The sequence below is a fragment of the Nipponia nippon genome, unplaced genomic scaffold (genome assembly GCF_047370975.1).
Source record: "Nipponia nippon isolate SJK-2023a ecotype South Korea unplaced genomic scaffold, ASM4737097v1 scaffold_4, whole genome shotgun sequence".
Taxonomy (NCBI): domain Eukaryota; kingdom Metazoa; phylum Chordata; class Aves; order Pelecaniformes; family Threskiornithidae; genus Nipponia; species Nipponia nippon.
The window spans coordinates 87251123-87268597 of NW_028262358.1; the positions used below are offsets into that span (position 1 = coordinate 87251123).

The following is a 17475-nucleotide window of genomic DNA, read 5'->3' on the forward strand; positions in this document are numbered from 1 at the left end:
TGGTTCCTGTAGCATTCAGTGTGTGTCTAAGGCATTCTTCCAGCTGTCTCCTCTAGTACTTCTATTTTCTCTCCTCTCTCCCCTCTCTCCCTCCCTCTTCCCTTCCTCCCTGTCTTTCCTTGCTCTCCTCCCTCCCCCCCCAAAGTGTTAGCTATGGAACTTGATAGTGCTCTAAAAACTTTGAGTTCTCACTAAAAGTTGCTAAGTTCAAATTAAGTTGCAGTGGATCTAAAACCAGAAATTAATCTACATGAAAACTCCATTAATGAAATGGATTTTTTTGTTCTTCTATTACTTAGTGGCACATACTTAAAGACTCGATTTACGTTTCATTATCGTAAATAAGTTTTGTAAAGGTAGACTGAAACAATTAAAATAGAACTGTAGATCTTGATGTTTGAATCTTTACAGATTGAAGAAGGCGTTATGGTGATGGAAGATGATTCTCCTGAGGAGGCTGTTAGTACCCCAAATACACCCCGCAACCTTGCCGCATGGAAAATTAGCATCCCATATGTAGATTTTTTTGACGATCCCTCCTTGGAAAGAAAAGACAGAAAGGAGAGAATTCCTGTGTTCTGCATTGATGTAGAGAGAAATGATAGAAGGGCAGGTATGCAGTGTTGTGGATAAATAAAATGTCGTTTAAAAATGAACTCAAAATATTCTAGTGTGCTGCACTCTGATGGCTGTTGCAGTGTATTTTGCATACATGTTCTTCCGATTTTGAAATAATGACTTGAAAATTCTGAGGAAAGGTGTTTTGAGAGCTGAATGATCACATTTAGTATTTGCAAGTGGACAACTAACTCCTCAGCACGAATCAGTTGCATTTAGACTTCATGCCAAAGTTTGAGATTTTCTCTTTCCAAAAATATTGATCCTATGATTCATATTAATAAACACTTGGCATATTTTTCTTTTGCCCACTCTGAACTTTGGAATAATGAACAATAAATGACTTGCATATAATCTTAAAATATAGTTCTTAGGAAATGAAAATGTTTTGCTAATTAGGAGCCATCCTGGCTTGCAGATAGTTTATCAGTATTTAGATAGCAATACATCCTTATTGAGTGGGGAAAATAGCATCATCCTGGGGCTGCATAGATTTGTGTTAGTGAAACTAATACTTCCACAACAAGCAGCAAGTGTTAAGAGTTATTTAGTGCTATCTTCCAGGAGGAAGAATGATCAGGATTCAAGCTGATGGTGCAGAGGACTGTATTCAACAGTATTTCTGTAAATCGTTTGGTTAAAAGGTAGATCTAACATAGTCAGCCCTGATAAATTTTCAAGTTATGCAGTGCTCCATTGTTTACATTTTTGGGATCCCCTAAATGAGATGATAATTTTTGTGCTAGTACAGTGTCTGTCTACCAGGTATGCATTTTAATGTAACGCTTAAATTACCTGGCTGGGATTTTTTTTATGTTATGGCAATATGGGGGACTAATGTCATCGAGGTTTCTCCTATAATAATCCAACATATGTTTGCTGTTGCTTAATTCATCTCTCAAGTGGCATGAAACCTGATTTATTTTTAATGTTGGTTTGTTTGGGTTTTCCCCCCCTAGTTGGGCATGAACCTGAACACTGGTCTGTCTACAGGAGGTATCTTGAATTTTATGTGCTTGAGTCGAAGCTGACAGAATTTCACGGTATGTTCTCCATCATCTGGAAAGCCACTTTCCCGCTGCTCTGATTGTCATTCAGTACTGAGCTGAAATTTAAAATAATGAAACCAATATTTGCTAGGTTACAAGAATAATTTAATCTCCTTGATATCTTTATTAGGTACGTTTCCTGATGCTCAGCTTCCCTCAAAGAGAATCATTGGCCCCAAGAACTATGAGTTCTTAAAATCCAAGAGAGAGGAGTTTCAGGAATACCTGCAGGTATCAAACAAACTTTTGGAGCAAAGAATATCCTAAAATTAATAATACAAAATTAATAAAAGAATATCTGCTATTTTTTTTGTTTCTTTCCAAGTAACTTGGGTTATAGAAAGGATTGAAGTGGGCAAATAAAACTTGTTAAAAGTTTCATGTGACTGAAAACAGAAATCTTTTGCAAATGACAATATCTATGGTAATACAATGCTCTTTTAATATCTCTTTTTGCTGTAGAGAAACTGCATTTTAAAGATTAAAGTACTTATACTTCTTTCTTTCCTTCTGTCTCAAAGAAACTTCTGCAACATCCAGAACTAAGTAACAGCCAGCTTTTAGCTGACTTCCTGTCCCCTAATGGAGGAGAGACTCAGTTTCTTGATAAGATGTTGCCTGATGTGAATCTTGGTATGTAACATGCTCGCTGTTTATGCTGACAAATAGTAATACTGTAGATACTGTGATTGAATGATAGCAGTAATGAATAGATAACTCTCGTGTAAGGATATGGAGGTGGGAAATAAGAACTCTGCTCCTTCACCGCCCTTAAAATTACAGCTCAGCAAGCAAGACATGCTGATACTTTTTCCTTGAAGAGAAAGGATGTTTTGAGATGATGGAAAAGTGTGTTTAAGTAAGTGGTTGTTTTTGAATGTTTATGTCAGCAAGCAAGGTGATAAAATTCCCATAACGAATTCCATAGTTCAAGAAGACTTACAGTATTGTCACGAGTCAAATCTGCACAAGCCAGTCGTTGTTTACAGATGTGATAGTATAAACGATTTCTTAATATAAACTACCTTTGGGTGTTAGTTGATTAAAATCTGTTTATTTTAATCTGAAAACTGCAATATCTAATATTTCTAATATTAGCTAGAGTTAAGATCTCTCTTAACATGAGCTACTTAATAGAATTTGAGGCGGTGGTGTCTGTATATAGGCAGGCCAAATGGAAATTGAGAGGTTGAGAAATTCTTGATGTCTAATGTAACAGTTGATAATAAATCCAAAAAGTAGACTGCAGTATGACTTCACAGCTTGGCTTCAATGTAGCTGTCTCAGGATAATGAGCCTGAGCTGGTAAGGTCAACCTCATGGCCATTCTGTCTTTGTGTATTGTAGCAATTGTGGTTCTGGCACCAGCGTGGTCCAGGAAAACCACGTCTAAACTGTGCCACCGCATTTCTGCTTCTCCCAGTCATGGTGTAAACCTGCTGGGCTGGCCATTCTCTTAGTGTGCTAAGTTGTTGAATGAGATTTCGGTGGTCATCCTCCAGTTAAAGGGTTTTGTTTTGTTTCAGACCTCCCCTCTAGATCCAACTGTACGTTAAAAAAGCTTATAATTATGGTGTTTACTGTAATGCATCTTATGTCTGAGACTATGCTTCACTTCCCTAAACATCATTTTAAGAAGTCTTGGTATTTCAGTAGGGCTTTTGGTGAGAGCGAGTGATTTTATTATTATCATCATTGTACACTTTCCAATGTAAGTTCCAAATTTAATGACACGTAGATAAGACAAATAATACTGTAAATGTAGTGCTTAAAATAAAATTAATCAACTAAACACTAAATAAAACTAAAACACTTTCATTTTTCAGCATTCAGAGTTACTATGCTGTATCATGATAGCCTTAACAGGACAGACGAGCTGATTTTTAAGACCACAGCGGTAGCTTGTCCATTTTGTAAAACTTTACTCACCAGTATTTTCAAGACTGGCTCCTTCCAGGATCTCTCCAGATTAGCTGATCTTTTCAGGAAAAGAGGAGAATGTCACTTTTTGTGATTTCTCTTGTAATAAATTTTTATGAAGGATGAAGAACTTAGATACAGAAAATTGTGCCTATGCTGGTGTCGTATAGTACTGCTGTTATGGTGCTATAGCTATTTATGTTTGAGCTTCTAGAAAAATTACAAAGGCAGATCTAGAGTACTTTTTTTTTCCCCAAAACTATTCAGATAATCATCTGCATGTTTTTCATATTTTAAATATCTTTTCTTGAAAAGTACTAAGCATTAAGTTATAAGCTAGATATGTGGAAGACTTTATTTTCATGGCATTTTGTGCCAAATTAAAAAAAAAATACAGATTTTTAAAACTATTGTATTTTTAAATTAAGTACTAGGCTACGAGTACATAAAATGTAGCAGAGCAAAATGTCTTTAAGATCAGGCAGTGGTAACAGAAAGTTTTTGTTTGTTTCCAATTATAGGTAAAATTATAAAATCTGTTCCAGGAAAGCTGATGAAAGAGGTATGTCTTCCAGGTTGCCAACATTTTAACTTCAATGACTAATTTTATGTGCTACTAACTTATAGGCTAGTCAAAAAATTTGCTTGGAAACTCAGGTTTTTGTTTGGCTTTTTTTCTATAATTATGCAAGTGACAGGTCACTCGTATCTTATTTCAGAAAGGTCAGCATTTGGAGCCGTTCATCATGAATTTTATCAACTCCTGTGAATCTCCCAAGCCTAAACCAAGTAGGCCTGAACTTACCATTTTGAGTCCCACATCTGAAAACAACAAGAAGGTACAGTAAGTAATTTTCCTTCCCCGTATTACAGGAGTGGGGACAATTGACCATACTCTGAAAATGCAAAGAATAAACAGAAAAAAACATAAATATAACAGCTTACTTATTTTGTGTTGTCTTTTCACACAAGAAAGAGAATAGTAGTGCAGAGAGATTTGTCATCTTCTGTCTTGTAAATGTCTTTGAATGACTTTTGAAGGTTGGTTGTTGGTTGTTTGGGGTTTTTTTTGGTTTTGTTTTTATTCTTACTGGATTCGGAGATGACATTACAGAGTAGAGACCCTGGGAAGTACAGAGAGAAGAAGAAGGAAAGCAACGGTGTAAAATGGGGAATGTTTTAATACCATTAGGCAGTTTCCTTTTTGAAGTGAGATGAGCTTGAGTGTTTGACAAATGTGTGGCTTGTCAAAGTGCTACAAGCCAAAATTGTCAAGGTGCTGACACCCGTTTATCTGCCTTTGAAATGTTAGTATACAGTTCATTGATGTCTGGCGTACGTAATAGGTTAACTGTATAACTTAACTGTAGTTTCTCTCTCCAACATTGCCACAGCTTAAGTCCAACAATTCCAATTTTAACCTTTTATTTGACTATAGGGAAAAGTAGTTCCTTTCTTAATCTTCCTGTGTTTGCGGCTAGAGACTGGTAAAACTTACTTCCGTTAGCTTCAGGGGCTTTAAAAAGACACCGGTCTTTATATTTCTGTGTTAGATTGCTTTAAACTATTTGTGGAATTTACAGAGGAATATTGTTTCTGGACTAGGATTTCAGAGACCCAAGCTCAGTGTTACAGAGTTGATGTGATTCGGGACAAAATATTTAATGCGAACACACTTTGCCATGTGAGAGGTTCTAAAAGAAAACTCGGTACCATATGCTTTTCTGCTACCTCCTTAGCTTTGGGAAGAGGAGTTGAAAGTGGACTATGTAAGCTGGGACGCTTCATTTTGCAAAGTGATAAATTGGAGATGTATGATAGTCTAAAGAATAATGCATAGCATGAGAGGGCAGGGGATAAAGATTGCGGTTTTTTCTGTCTCTTCTAGTGCAAAAACTAAGAGGCATTAAGTGAAGCTGGTAGGAGCCTGGTTCAAAACAAAAAGTGGTAGCTCTTGCAAGGGTTAGTAGATCTGTGGAACTCCTTGCCAAAAGATGGCGAATACTTCAGAACACCAGAAGTTTAAACAACTATAAGGTGAGACTGGACAAATTCACAAAAAAGGAAATATGTTCAGGGCAAATACCTGTAGGGAAACTGCATCCAGCTCTTGAACTTTTTTTTAGTTGAAGACAATTGGAGGCTGGAAGAGTATTGGTGAAAGTACTGTCTGTGCCCGTTCTCTTCTTGCAAGAGCTGGAAGCCCAGAGTCCATTTATGGTTCTTGTTGGTGATGGGCTGTTAAAAAAGTGGACCTTTTGATTTCCCTTACTGTGGACATTTTTATAGTGTTATGACACTTACAGAATTTGCAGCTACAAAACTTTTATACTGATTAAGTACAATGACAGTTAAACCTATTAATTTGTTCAGATTTCATCATCTAAACCTGAAGTCTGAATTACTACAGCCAATGTTGTACTGTTAGCTTACATGTGCACACACAAAATTAGTAGGCTTCATTTCGAGTCCTTTCTGACCTTGGACGCTATTTCCAAGGTTAAGATGATATGCTGTTGCTGTTTATTCAGAGGGGTATAAATGTATCAGCAGTTTTAAAAATCAGATGTAGAGTTTTTGACTTGTGCTAGAAACAGTACATGCATAAATACTTCAGATGTTTTTTATAAAACAGCTGACAGCGTACTACAGCATAGTATGAAAAATCAGTTAATTTTTTTACTGTGATCTGTCAAGAACTACTGAAGTTAGTTAGATTTAATACATTTAACATACTTAAATAAAATTGAGCAACAAGCTTTGCAATTGGAAGCATTCCTATGAAGACAGGATTCTTTCGGTAGTTTGCTTGAAAAACTTTATTAAAAGATCAAAATTAATTCTTTAAAGTGGTGTCAGAACCATTTTGGATTGTAAAAGGTTAAAAAAAATGTATATAGCATTGCTCAGTTAAAATACAGACTCTGAAGTGTCAGTCTTATTCGTGTACAGAAATTCAGGCTCCGCAATGAGGTTTTCCCAATTCTTTTCAACCACGGTGATCCCAGGAAAGCGAATTGCTGGCTGCATTTTTGCTTTCATTTTGGAATACTGAAGTTTCCTTAAACAAAACGTAGATCTTTACTGCTTTCTGTTTTCTAATGTTATTTTCAGAAATCGCATTGTGGGAGAAACCTTCTTATCTCTGTTGACGATCTGTCCGTGCATGCGCTCCATTGGAGACACAAGCTTGTAGAGTCCGAGTCACAGTTGTTGCTGGTACTGCTGATTACCCTGTAGGAGGTGCTTTTGTCATGAGTTTCTTTGCAAACAGCAAAGGGGACGAGGCTAGCCCCAGCTCTCCCCTCCTTCTCGCTACCCATTGTGAGAGTGAGTTCACTGTTTTTCTAAGCAAGTTTGTTCTAGTTAGCTCTTTTGTGAATGAGTAATTGGTTCTACATGTATTTTAGATTTTCTTTTTTCTTTGCCAAAAGAAATATGTTTTGTTTTGGGGAGCCATTTGCTGTAAACGGATGGAAAGTTTTAGACTTCAGTATATCTCCTGCAGAGCTATGATTATTATTTAATGATGGGCACTCAAGACGCTTTGCCTGGGGGGGGTGCTGCAACACAGTTCTGTAATCAAATACTCAGTATCTGTGCTCAAATTATACCACCAATTTTGACCAGCAGAGTCCTGTATGGATAAGGAATTCATGTGCTGGCTGCTTTCTAACTAATTTCCCGTCCATCAGTTTAGCCAGAGCACACACCCTTACTCACACGATGATTGTAATTATTCGAGATCTGATATCCCAGGTTGTGCTGTGTTACAGTTTCTACTGAGTCTTCCCATGCACATTGTGAAATTCCTCTCTCTTGCTGATTGGTTGGGGTGCTTGTGCCTTCTTTGGAAGACAGTTTTCCCTTTCTCAAGTCAGCCCACGCTTGGGAAAAGCTTTGTGCCAGGTGCCAGGACACCGTGCCATTTACATCTTCTCACTTCTTGGATTTGATTTGTAAGCCACACTGGTTTCATCTGCCAGACTGTTTTAGTTCAGATCAGTGATGCTTTTTGGAAGCAAATTTCCTGATCATCTCTGCTTATCGCATTTTCTCTCGTACTAGGGAGGTGTCTTAGAACTCATTAACTGAATTTATTTCAGATGAAACTAAGCTGGAAAACGCTGTGTAGGAATGCAGGCACCAAGGAGTGCTGGTAGACTGAGGTAACACCTCTCCTTACCCCCCAAAATACATCTGGCATAGACTTCAGCTGTTCAGTTCTGCAGTTTCACTTCTGTTGTGCCATGTCTTTGTGAAGATACAAGCCTTGCGCAGCACCCTTACCCAGTAGAAGCTGGTGATAGAGATGAATGCTAAATGTCTGTACCAGGGTTGTGTGAGCTACCCGCATGGAGCCAGTGACGAGATCTGGCAGGCAGCTGGCGAGACGGAAGGTTGGCACTTTCTGAGTGCCCATCTGTGAGAAGAGCGTGTTATCGCATAGCAAGAAAGTTCTGCAACACAGAATCTTTTGCTAAATGCTACAGTCAACTTCCAGCTGATGCTTGTATCGCCACAGCGATCCCGTGTACCTTGTCTGGCGCAGATCTGTTTATTCCAGTATCAACATCTTGGAATCCGCTGAGAGTACAATACGCATTTCCCAGTGCTTGTGCTGCCAACTGTATTGCCGTGAACAGGGTATACCCAGGCTACCTCTTCGTCAACAGGCTGAATAAGAAATGCCTGAAAGTCCCTCAGGGCAGGTGAAGGCTTGAGTTCAATCAGAAATGTGCCTACTTCTCTGAAAGATTTTCTGCATGCTGCTTCCTTTTGAATATTCCTGGTGCATGTGTATGTTTTAAATACCGGTGGAAAGACTTTTAGTTAAAAATGCATAATGAACATGGATAATCGGCCTTAGTACAGCCAGTAGCAGTTGGGTTTTATCCACTGGATGGAAAGAGTTACCAGCCTCCCTGGTTAAAACAAACATGCGAACAAAAACCCTACACCCCACCCCGCCCTGCCCAGAGGCACCAACCGGATTTCTGGCTTTCCCAGCTGTGTTTCTGTTCTGAACGTCTGCAAGCAGCTCGATCGTCTTCCGAACATACTTTTGTCAGACCTGCTAGAATAGGTCAGGACTTCTCAGCTGATGCAGGTTTTGTGAAATATGCCTACAGAGGCACTGTTCAGCTGGCTTGTGATGAGCAAGAAAAACTGCTTGTGCAACACCGACAGTATAACGTGTGTTTCTGCACAGTTACTTGGAGGAAGACGTGCTTGCTTTTCAGTGCACTAACTGATGTGATTCAGACACTACGTACATTCTTTCTTCTTACCGTTTTGGTATAGTCACCTGTATGTTGCAAATGAGCGGGAAAAACGGTGGAGAGGTTAATGCCTCTGGTTGTGGGTGTTGTTCGTAATTATGGTATTGCTTTTCTAAACTTCACACCTATGCTGGAATGTATGGGCGTATTTGCATATGCATTCACTAACCGTTGAGTAACTTTCTTTTAGGCACTTTACATAAGCATGCATATTTACTTCGCTAGCTTTTCCCAAGGTTCAAAAGATAGCCTATTGTACAAGGGATTACTTTGGTCTTTTTCTTAATCATAGAATGCTTTGGGATGGAAGGGACCATTAAAGGTCATCTAGTCCATCCCTGCTGCAATTGGCAGGGACATCTCCAACTAGATCAGGTTGCTCAGAGCCCCATCCAGCCTGGCCTTGAATGTTTCCAAGGATGGGGCATCTACCACCTCTCTGGGCAACCCGTTCCAGTGTTTCACTACCCTCATCACGAAAAATTTCTTCCTTATAACTAGCCTGAATCTACCCTCTTTTCATTTAAAACCATTACCCCTTGCCCTGTCGCAGCAGGCCTTGCTAAAAAGTCTGTCCCCATCTTTCTTGTAGGCCCCCTTTAAGTAATGAAAGGCCGCAATAAGGTCTCCCCGCAGCCTTCTCTTCTCCAGGCTGAACAACCCCAGCTCTCTCAGCCCTTCCCCATAGCAGAGGTGTTCCAGCCCTCTCATCATTTTTGTGGCCCTCCTCTGGACCCACTCCAACAGGTCCATGTCCTTCCTGTGCTGAGGACCCCAGAGCTGGACGCAGTACTCCAGGTGGGGCCTCACCAGCGCGGAGCAGAGGGGCAGAATCACCTCCTGCGGTGATTTAGTTTGGCACCTGCTGGCCACGCTTCTTTTGATGCAGCCCAGGATACGGTTGGCCTGCTGGGCTGCGAGTGCACATTGCCGCCTCATATCCAGCTTTTCGTCTGTCAGTACCCCCAAGTCCTTCTTGGCAGAGCTGCTCTTAGTACAGGCCTTTTATCTCTCACTTGCTTCAGGAGCTTGGCTTCCATTGTTAACCAGTACCAATCCGTGGAATTTTCGCATTGAAAGCCTTTTAAGGATAATTCATGGTTATAATCACAGTTACTGTTTAATCTTAGAGATGAATAATGATGGCATTGGAGTTTGTCTTGCATGTCTTTTTTAGTCTAATTACAGCAGTGAGCATTATATCATGTGTCAAATACTAATATGCGCAGAAACATTTAAAAGCAAAATCCTGTGCTTATCTGAATTGTGAATATAATTTCAACTTTTGTATTAGATATCCAATTGTATGTTTTTCACTTGGCTTTCCTCTGAGCCAAAATCCTGGCAAGTGCAAAAGACCTTGTCAGTAGAGATACAGTGCCGCTTCGTGTTACGGCCGCTGCGTGCTTCAGGCGTGCATTGCTAATGGCTGTAGAACCCACGCTTGCACTGGAATAGTGCAAAGTATACACTTTAAAAAAAGCTGCTCATTGGCTCAGTAATTTTGGCACGCATTGATCTGCTGTTGCTTTCTGAAATGCCATGTGCAAGAGCCTAAGCTCTCAAAGCTTGACAGCAATCAAGGAACCGTTACATCTAAGGTGCAAGACAGATTGTTCATGTGCAGAGGTACGTGCAACACCCAGAAGATACTGCTTCTGGTTTGGGGTGAAAGTTGAAATAACTTTGGGAAGTCAAAAAGCTTTGCCCTAAGATGGCCTTCACGTGTTTGATTTTTTTATAGATCACCCACCAGACTGCTTTTAATGATTTAGTTTGGCCTGTACGCACTCCTCTGAACCTGTATCTTCATTGCACAATGGGCTGCTTTGAGTTGGCTCAGTATCTATCGCCTCTGTCAGGTCGTGGGGTGGATCTAAAAAATAAATGAGGCTTTTGTTTCAGTTGCAGTAATTCACCTAAGGTTTTCCCAGTGTCCTAGGATCAGTATTGAGGAAGATACAGACTTCAGTTTATACAGGGTTTTTAAACAACATACCAGGGATGCTTTCATACAGTAGGTGGGAATAATTATGTGTTCTTTTTAGGTTTGATACTTTCCTGGATGCCAGTCATCCACCAGTGCATTAACCGTATTTGCTCTTTCGTGTAACTTATGTAATAACTTGGCGTTGTTTAATTGGAGTGAACTTTGTGAAGATAATGCCCGCAGGTCAGCACTTAACAAAAGAGAGGGCATAAAGAAGTACAAGTCAAAACGCGAGTCTTGCCGGATTTCGTGATGCAATTTCTCCTGAGTGCAGAGCATTCTGTTCCGAGACTTGCACAATTCGGAGCCTGTTGCGATTTGGATGTTTTATGGCCTTATTTAGTTCAGGGAGGATTGCTCTATAGAAAGTGAACCACATACAAGCAAATTACTTCCTATTCCTTGCAACTATTTTTAATTTGGGAGTGATACAGAAAAATTGGTGTCAGTAGCAATCATCTCAGCCTAGGCCACACTGTAATTATGTTGCATTTGCTTCTAGTTCCAGGATATTTTTTTAGAAGCTTGGCCTAAACTTTTGAACTTTCTTTTCATAATACAGAGTATTTTGTATAAATTCTTTTTTTATCTTTAGATGACCAGTTTTGGGGATAAGATAATTTAAAGTAAACTGTTAATGGTGATTGCTAGGTCAAATGTGGAGAGGCTCAGGATTCAGAACCCCTCCTGCCCAGCTGCTGGAGCCCACGGAGTTGGGGCGGTGTGGGAAGGAGTACTGCCTAGGTGGTGTGGGACTCCTTATGGGATGCAGGGAAGAGCCTCTGGAGATTTTACAAGTATTATAACGCTATCTTTTGGGGAAAAAACAAAGGCAAGGAAATGGAGGGATCGGGGGGGGGACGGGGGACGATGACGAACACGATACATGGGAAAATAGAAGGATAAAGAAATAAAATGAGAAATGGGATAAATGGAAAGGAACCCGAACTTCAGTAACTTGCAAAGATTCATGAAGTTTTTGCTATAAATAGTCAAGCTGGCACGCAAAAAAGGGATTTCTCTGTGTAAAAAGTTGGATATTTTGTCCAGAAACCGCTGTACTTATTTCAAAATGGAAGCCAACAGGAAATTTTAGGAACACTTGGATGTCATAGGGTCCCCCTGTTTTTTAAGGCTGGCAAACTCCGTATGCTTTGTGCCCCTCATTGACAGAACGGGGTGCATCAAAGGAATCAAAGCCTGTGATAAAGGTCTAGATACATGAAGGTATCAGGAGCAGAAGGGCTCACGAATTAATGTCTTGGTTGCCCTGCTGATTTGTTCTGAATCCAGGTATTTTGGTTGTCAGGTATCTTGGCAACATGTGACATGCTCTTTATTTTTCCCCCCCTTTGGAAAGTGAAGAGTTTTTTTTTTTTTTAGGGTTTTTTTGTTTTGTTTTGTTTTAAAAAATGGAAAACTGATTAGTTCTTTGAAAGCTCTGGAAAAAAGCTACTTCTAAGTAAAAACAAACAAACAAACAAAAAAACCAAGAAAGAACTGATGGCTATCCTTTTGCCTTTGAATGCAGTGTTTTCAGTCTTATGTTTCTTTTTTTAGCTTTTCAATGATTTATTCAAGAATAATGCAAACCGGTCTGAGAATACAGAAAGACGACAAAATCAGAACTACTTCATGGAAATGATGACTGTAGAAGGAGTCTATGACTACTTAATGTATGTTGGTAAGAAGTGATTTCTCTTAATTATTCTCATCCTTCCTGCCAAATACGAAGTTTTGCTTCTTTGGTAAGAAATAAAATTCTGTTGTAGTAATCATATATGATTCAGCACTTGCAAGCTTAATATGCAATTTAGGAACACAGTCGTTCTTTGAAAGACGTTATTGCTGTGCTAAAATATCATAATATATCATTCATTATTGCGCAGTTGTTTTGTTATATTTCTTTTTGCATCTCAGAGTGTGAGCTTCTGGGAGTAGGTCCCTTCCCTTTCTCAGACGTGCCTAGGCTGGTTGTACACTCTGGGAACTAATTAATAAAAATAGTTAAAGGAAGTGTTTGATAAGCAGTCTGGAGAATAGCGATTTTTTTTTTTTTTCAGCATTGCACTAAAAACTAAAATATTTGCTTGTTTGCAATCTTTTCTTTCTTTTTTTCTTTTTCTTTTGAATAAGTGACTCCTTTATCATCGTTATTAGGAGAACATTATAAATGTGCGTAACTGTAACTTTGCAGGTAGGGTAGTTTTCCACATTCCTGACTGGCTGCATCACCTCTTGATGGGAGGAAGAATTCTCTTCAAAAATACATTGGAACTGTACACTGACTATTACTTGCATTATAAGTTAGAACAGCTCTTTCAGGAGCACCGGTTGGTTTCTCTGATAACACTGCTGAGAGGTTAGTAAAAATTACATCTTTGATGTGAAAATACTGCTTTAGTTTGACAGTCGAAATCCCTTCTTTTAAGTTTCCAAGTACTAAACTTTGCAATGCTTGACTAAAGCTAATGGATTTTTAAAAATCAAATTGGCCTATAAGAAGATTCCAAAAGCTGATTGCGGAAAGATGCTGAGTCAGCCATGTTGTCTGTCAATGATGATTACAGAAAGAAGTAGGATGAACAGTCATTTGCGAAGGTGCGCAAAGAACAACAGTAAAGGCGGCTTAATATATCAGAGCCTGAATATTTCGTGCAATCTTTAAATTACTTTTCACTTCTGTGCTGCATCACCGTCCTTTATTGTTCATTGTTTTGTTCCCTTTGTTGTGGTGGGCTTTTGAGAGGGCTTGAGTGTTCCTGACCTTCAAATAAGGGAAGGGAAGATTGGTTAAAAAAAAAAATAAAAAAAAAAAAAATCAAAAAATGACCTCACAAGTGTAGAGAAGTATGATCTGACTACAGTCTGATCTAAACAACACATCTGGCCAAAGCTCTGGAATCAAGGCAGCTCTGTCCTTATCAAGCCAAAAAGAAAGCTTGTGAAAGACAAAAAAGGAAAGGAGTAAATCTTTCAGAGCCTAAAACCAAAACTGAGTGCCTAGTGTTTCTTATGAACAGCAATTCTTGGTTTTTCATGCACAGGTAAATCTGAAATTTTTGACAGTTTCAGACAGTGTTTTAGCACGAGGTGTAAATACTGCTTATGGTTTTGAAAGTATAAGGGAAATTGTAAGTAAAGAGGTCATAACTAACCTAAAGTAGAATTGATTCAAACCTAGAAGGTAACACTTTAAAAATTCAAAAAGAATGGAAACAAATTGGCAAAAGGTTGTCCTCCACACAGGTAGGCTACTCTGGATTCCGTCAGGCTAATGTAAGCAAAAGACTATTATCTGGCAAGGCTCAAATTCCCTTCCAGTCAAGATCATACAGAAAAGAAAAGCTCAGCTTCAAAGCCATAATCCAAAACACATTTTGTATGTCGGTGATACGTAGATGCCTAAAGACTTCTTTTCAATGTGTCTTTGCTGCAGATGCCGTGTTCTGTGAGAATACCGAACCTCGCTCTCTCCAGGATAAACAGAAGCGAGCAAAGCAGACTTTTGAAGAAATGATGAGATACATGCCAGGTTCTGTATTTCGTGACTCTCTATATGAGTATGGTTAATTGGTCAAGCAGATATATAGCCCAAATACAGTCACATTAGCTTTCCAAATCCAATACTACTTACGCTGCCGAGATTTGAGTTGACTAGAGTACTAGGTGTAAGTACCCAGGAGTTTCATCACTGAAGTGTTGCTGACTAAGGTTGTAGCATAGTGATTAATAAAGACATGACGGAAAGGAAGAGTTTTAGCCATGTACTTAAGACCGTAATTTCTTCATCTTTAGAATGCTCCTATGGTTTGTGTGTTATCCAGATGAAAACTGGGTTAAAAAAGCCACACCATGAAGCCAGGAGATAAATCTGAGCTCTCCTTACACTGTATAAAGTAGGGAAGAGGGGCCCATTTGCTAGGTTATTCAGAAAGTAATTAAAAAATTTCAGCTTGTGGTTTATTAAAAAATACATTAGGACAGTACATTGATATTATAAAAAAGCGTAATAATTACTTAGGTGTGCAGCCCTGAAGGAAAGGGGCGAAAAAAGGAGGAACCAAAGGAGTCTTTGTTTTTCCATTTACCACTTTGGGTGGATAAAATTTGAACTCTTTAAACTTTTTTTTTAATTACTGGAGTTCTATAAGTGTATCATATAGCTGTTTTGCAGTGCTTCCTAATGACTTGTATATTTGTTGTTGGTATCTGGTCTAGATTTAATAGGCAAGTGCATTGGGGAAGAGGCGAAATACGAAGGCATCAGGCTTCTGTTTGATGGAATGCAGCAACCAGTGCTCAACAAACAGGTAACTTGCAACGCGTGAGGAACGTGCCTTTTGGCCCAGGGTTTCCTGAAGTGAAGGTATGGCTGTAGCAGAGGAGTGAGCTCTACTTCAGAGTCAAAAATCAAAAGCAGTCATGTTGCCTCGGAGTGTTCTTAATTTTCTTCATTTTCTTTTAGTTAACTTATGTTCTGCTGGACATTGGGATTCAAGAACTCTTTCCAGAGCTGAGTAAGGTATGTGCTAACTCTGTTCAAGAGCCGCAGAATTCTTCAAGCTGCTAGTGAGTTTGGAGCGCTGTGTCCACGTCTGGGCTCCCCAGCACAAGAGAGACACGGGCATACTGGAGAGAGTCCAGTAAAGGGCCGTGAAGGCGATGAAGGGACTGGAGCATCTCTCCGATGAGGAGAGGCTGAGAGAGCTGGGAGTGTTCAGCCTAGAAAAGAGAAGGCCCAGAGGATCTTATTAATGTATAGAAACACGTGAAGGGAGGGTGCAAAGAGGACAGAGCCAACTTCTTTCCAGTGATGCCCAGTGACAGGACCAGAGGCCATGGGCACAAACTGAAACACAGGAGGTTCCCCCTGAACATCAGAAAACACTTTTTCACTGTGAAAGAAAAAGAGACTGGTCCCTTTTGAGTTGCTTGGTACCAAAATGTCTTTGTAGGTACAGTGAAGAACAGAAAAATATTTCGGGTCGCTCAGCTTTTAAAGGGAAAACTGAGCATCCAGGAAGCTTTGCTTTGAGCACTGCTCCTTCAGCAGGGGAAACAGTGATGGGAGAAATGGGAAGAGTTTCGTTAGCGGGAATGTCAGTCTGCTTCCCACTCTTGAGATCCGATCTCTTGAAGGTCTATCCTGCTCCACGTACCAATGTGGGTATATACTGGATCACTTCGGATACGCTGTGTTAAATGGCAGCATGTGTAAGTGAACAAGTTCTAAGGATAAGAGCTGAAAAACACCTAATGTATGAGTTTTGCCTTTGATGCAGCGTACAGCCAGTCCCTTGGAGGTCTGTGAGACAGGATACAAGGAAAAGGGACAGCGGAGAGAGGAGAAGCATTCCTAGCAGAGGAAGGAAAGAAATCCAGTTGCAAAAATATCACGCCAGTGCCATTTCCAGAGCAGAAAGTTGCTGTGTTAAGAAAATTGTGTTTAGCAGTTAGGAATGGGGGAGGCGAGAACTTACAGAGAAAGAATAAAATACCTGTTTTGAGAAATAGTATTAAAAACTGGAAAGCAGTAGCCTTCCTCTCTCTTAACTCTGGTTTCAAGTGGGTGTTTTCAAATACCATTAATCATTGCAGCTCAGTTCAGTCCTTTACATGTAAATATGCATTTTCATACTTAATAAGTAATTTTTTTTCTCCATTACTGTCTGACAGGGTCCGAAGGAAGCTAGCGCTGTGTCATGTTGGATGTGAATGCAGGGACCTTGCCGGACACCCAGTAGCAACACCTGCTGTAACGGACATGGGACATTTTAACCTTCCACTGTATATTTTCTTGTAAATAACATAAAGTTTAAGTTCTAAAAAACCTCTTTATGCAATAAAGACATTAAAATTTAATACCAGTTACAAGTAAATAATATATCTCTACTTTTTATTTAAAATTTTAGCTGTTCCCAGGAAAAGTCAAATTAATTTCCCCCAAATCTCTGCATGTGGAACTCCAGGATGACATAAAATAAGACAGCTGGGCGACCAGCCAACGTATGCTTTGCTAAAAGAGCAATTACTGTTGTCTTCCTTAAAGGATATGTAGAAAAGTTGTTTGGAAGAAGTTGTAGAATGGTCCCATGAAGTTATTTTTAACTGTCTTAACAAATCTTACTGATTTTTTTTAAAACAAAATTACATGATTGAATCTACTGCATACAAGTAATCTCAGAACTATCTTTGGCCTTCATGCTGTCCCTGAGCATGGAAAATCATGTGCGTAGTTTAGTTTATTTAATATCTGACCTTCAAATCTAAAGTGCTTTTAAAATAATAATGGGTGTGAAAAGTGGTTTTGACTTTTACCTTAGCCTTTATTTTTCTGCAATTTATCTGGGTTTGTCAGGTTTTTTTCCGACATCCTCTTTATAGGCTTAGAAAAGAGGATGTGGGGCTGTTCATAGCATTTTCTAAAAATTTGTTAGTATAAAAATGTGTGGAAGATTTTTCCTGTAAATCTTAATTTGTTGGCCAAGCCTTTATAAAAGAGACTTTGAAAAGGACTTTCATGCGTGGATTTTTACCAAGTTTTACTCACAGAACAATACAGAGATATTTTAGTAGGCATCCCCCAATTTTTCTTTTCCGGGAAGAGCCGCTT

General features: G+C 39.3%; 1 protein-coding gene across 21 annotated transcripts in view; it reads left to right on the forward strand.

Moving 5' to 3' along the window:
* SNX14 (sorting nexin 14) overlaps positions 1–16729 on the forward strand; it is a 56671-nt gene extending 39942 nt beyond the window's left edge. For 5 of the 21 annotated variants that reach the window (XM_087773957.1, XM_087773959.1, XM_087773961.1 and 2 more), the window contains 12 exons: positions 412–613; positions 1578–1661; positions 1798–1898; positions 2189–2300; positions 4109–4149; positions 4307–4426; positions 12420–12543; positions 13057–13221; positions 14299–14394; positions 15081–15172; positions 15328–15384; positions 16539–16729. In XM_087773957.1, coding sequence (XP_087630083.1) covers positions 412–613; positions 1578–1661; positions 1798–1898; positions 2189–2300; positions 4109–4149; positions 4307–4426; positions 12420–12543; positions 13057–13221; positions 14299–14394; positions 15081–15172; positions 15328–15384; positions 16539–16577 — 1233 coding nt within the window. In that variant the 3' untranslated portion in view covers positions 16578–16729. Of the gene's footprint in view, positions 1–411; positions 614–1577; positions 1662–1797; positions 1899–2188; positions 2301–2450; positions 2527–4108; positions 4150–4306; positions 4432–6701; positions 6918–12419; positions 12544–13056; positions 13222–14298; positions 14395–15080; positions 15229–15327; positions 15385–16538 lie in introns of those variants that run through there. The other 16 variants (XM_087773962.1, XM_087773964.1, XM_087773965.1 and 13 more) reach the window with 14 other exon arrangements.
* Positions 16730–17475: the final 746 nt, after the last annotated feature.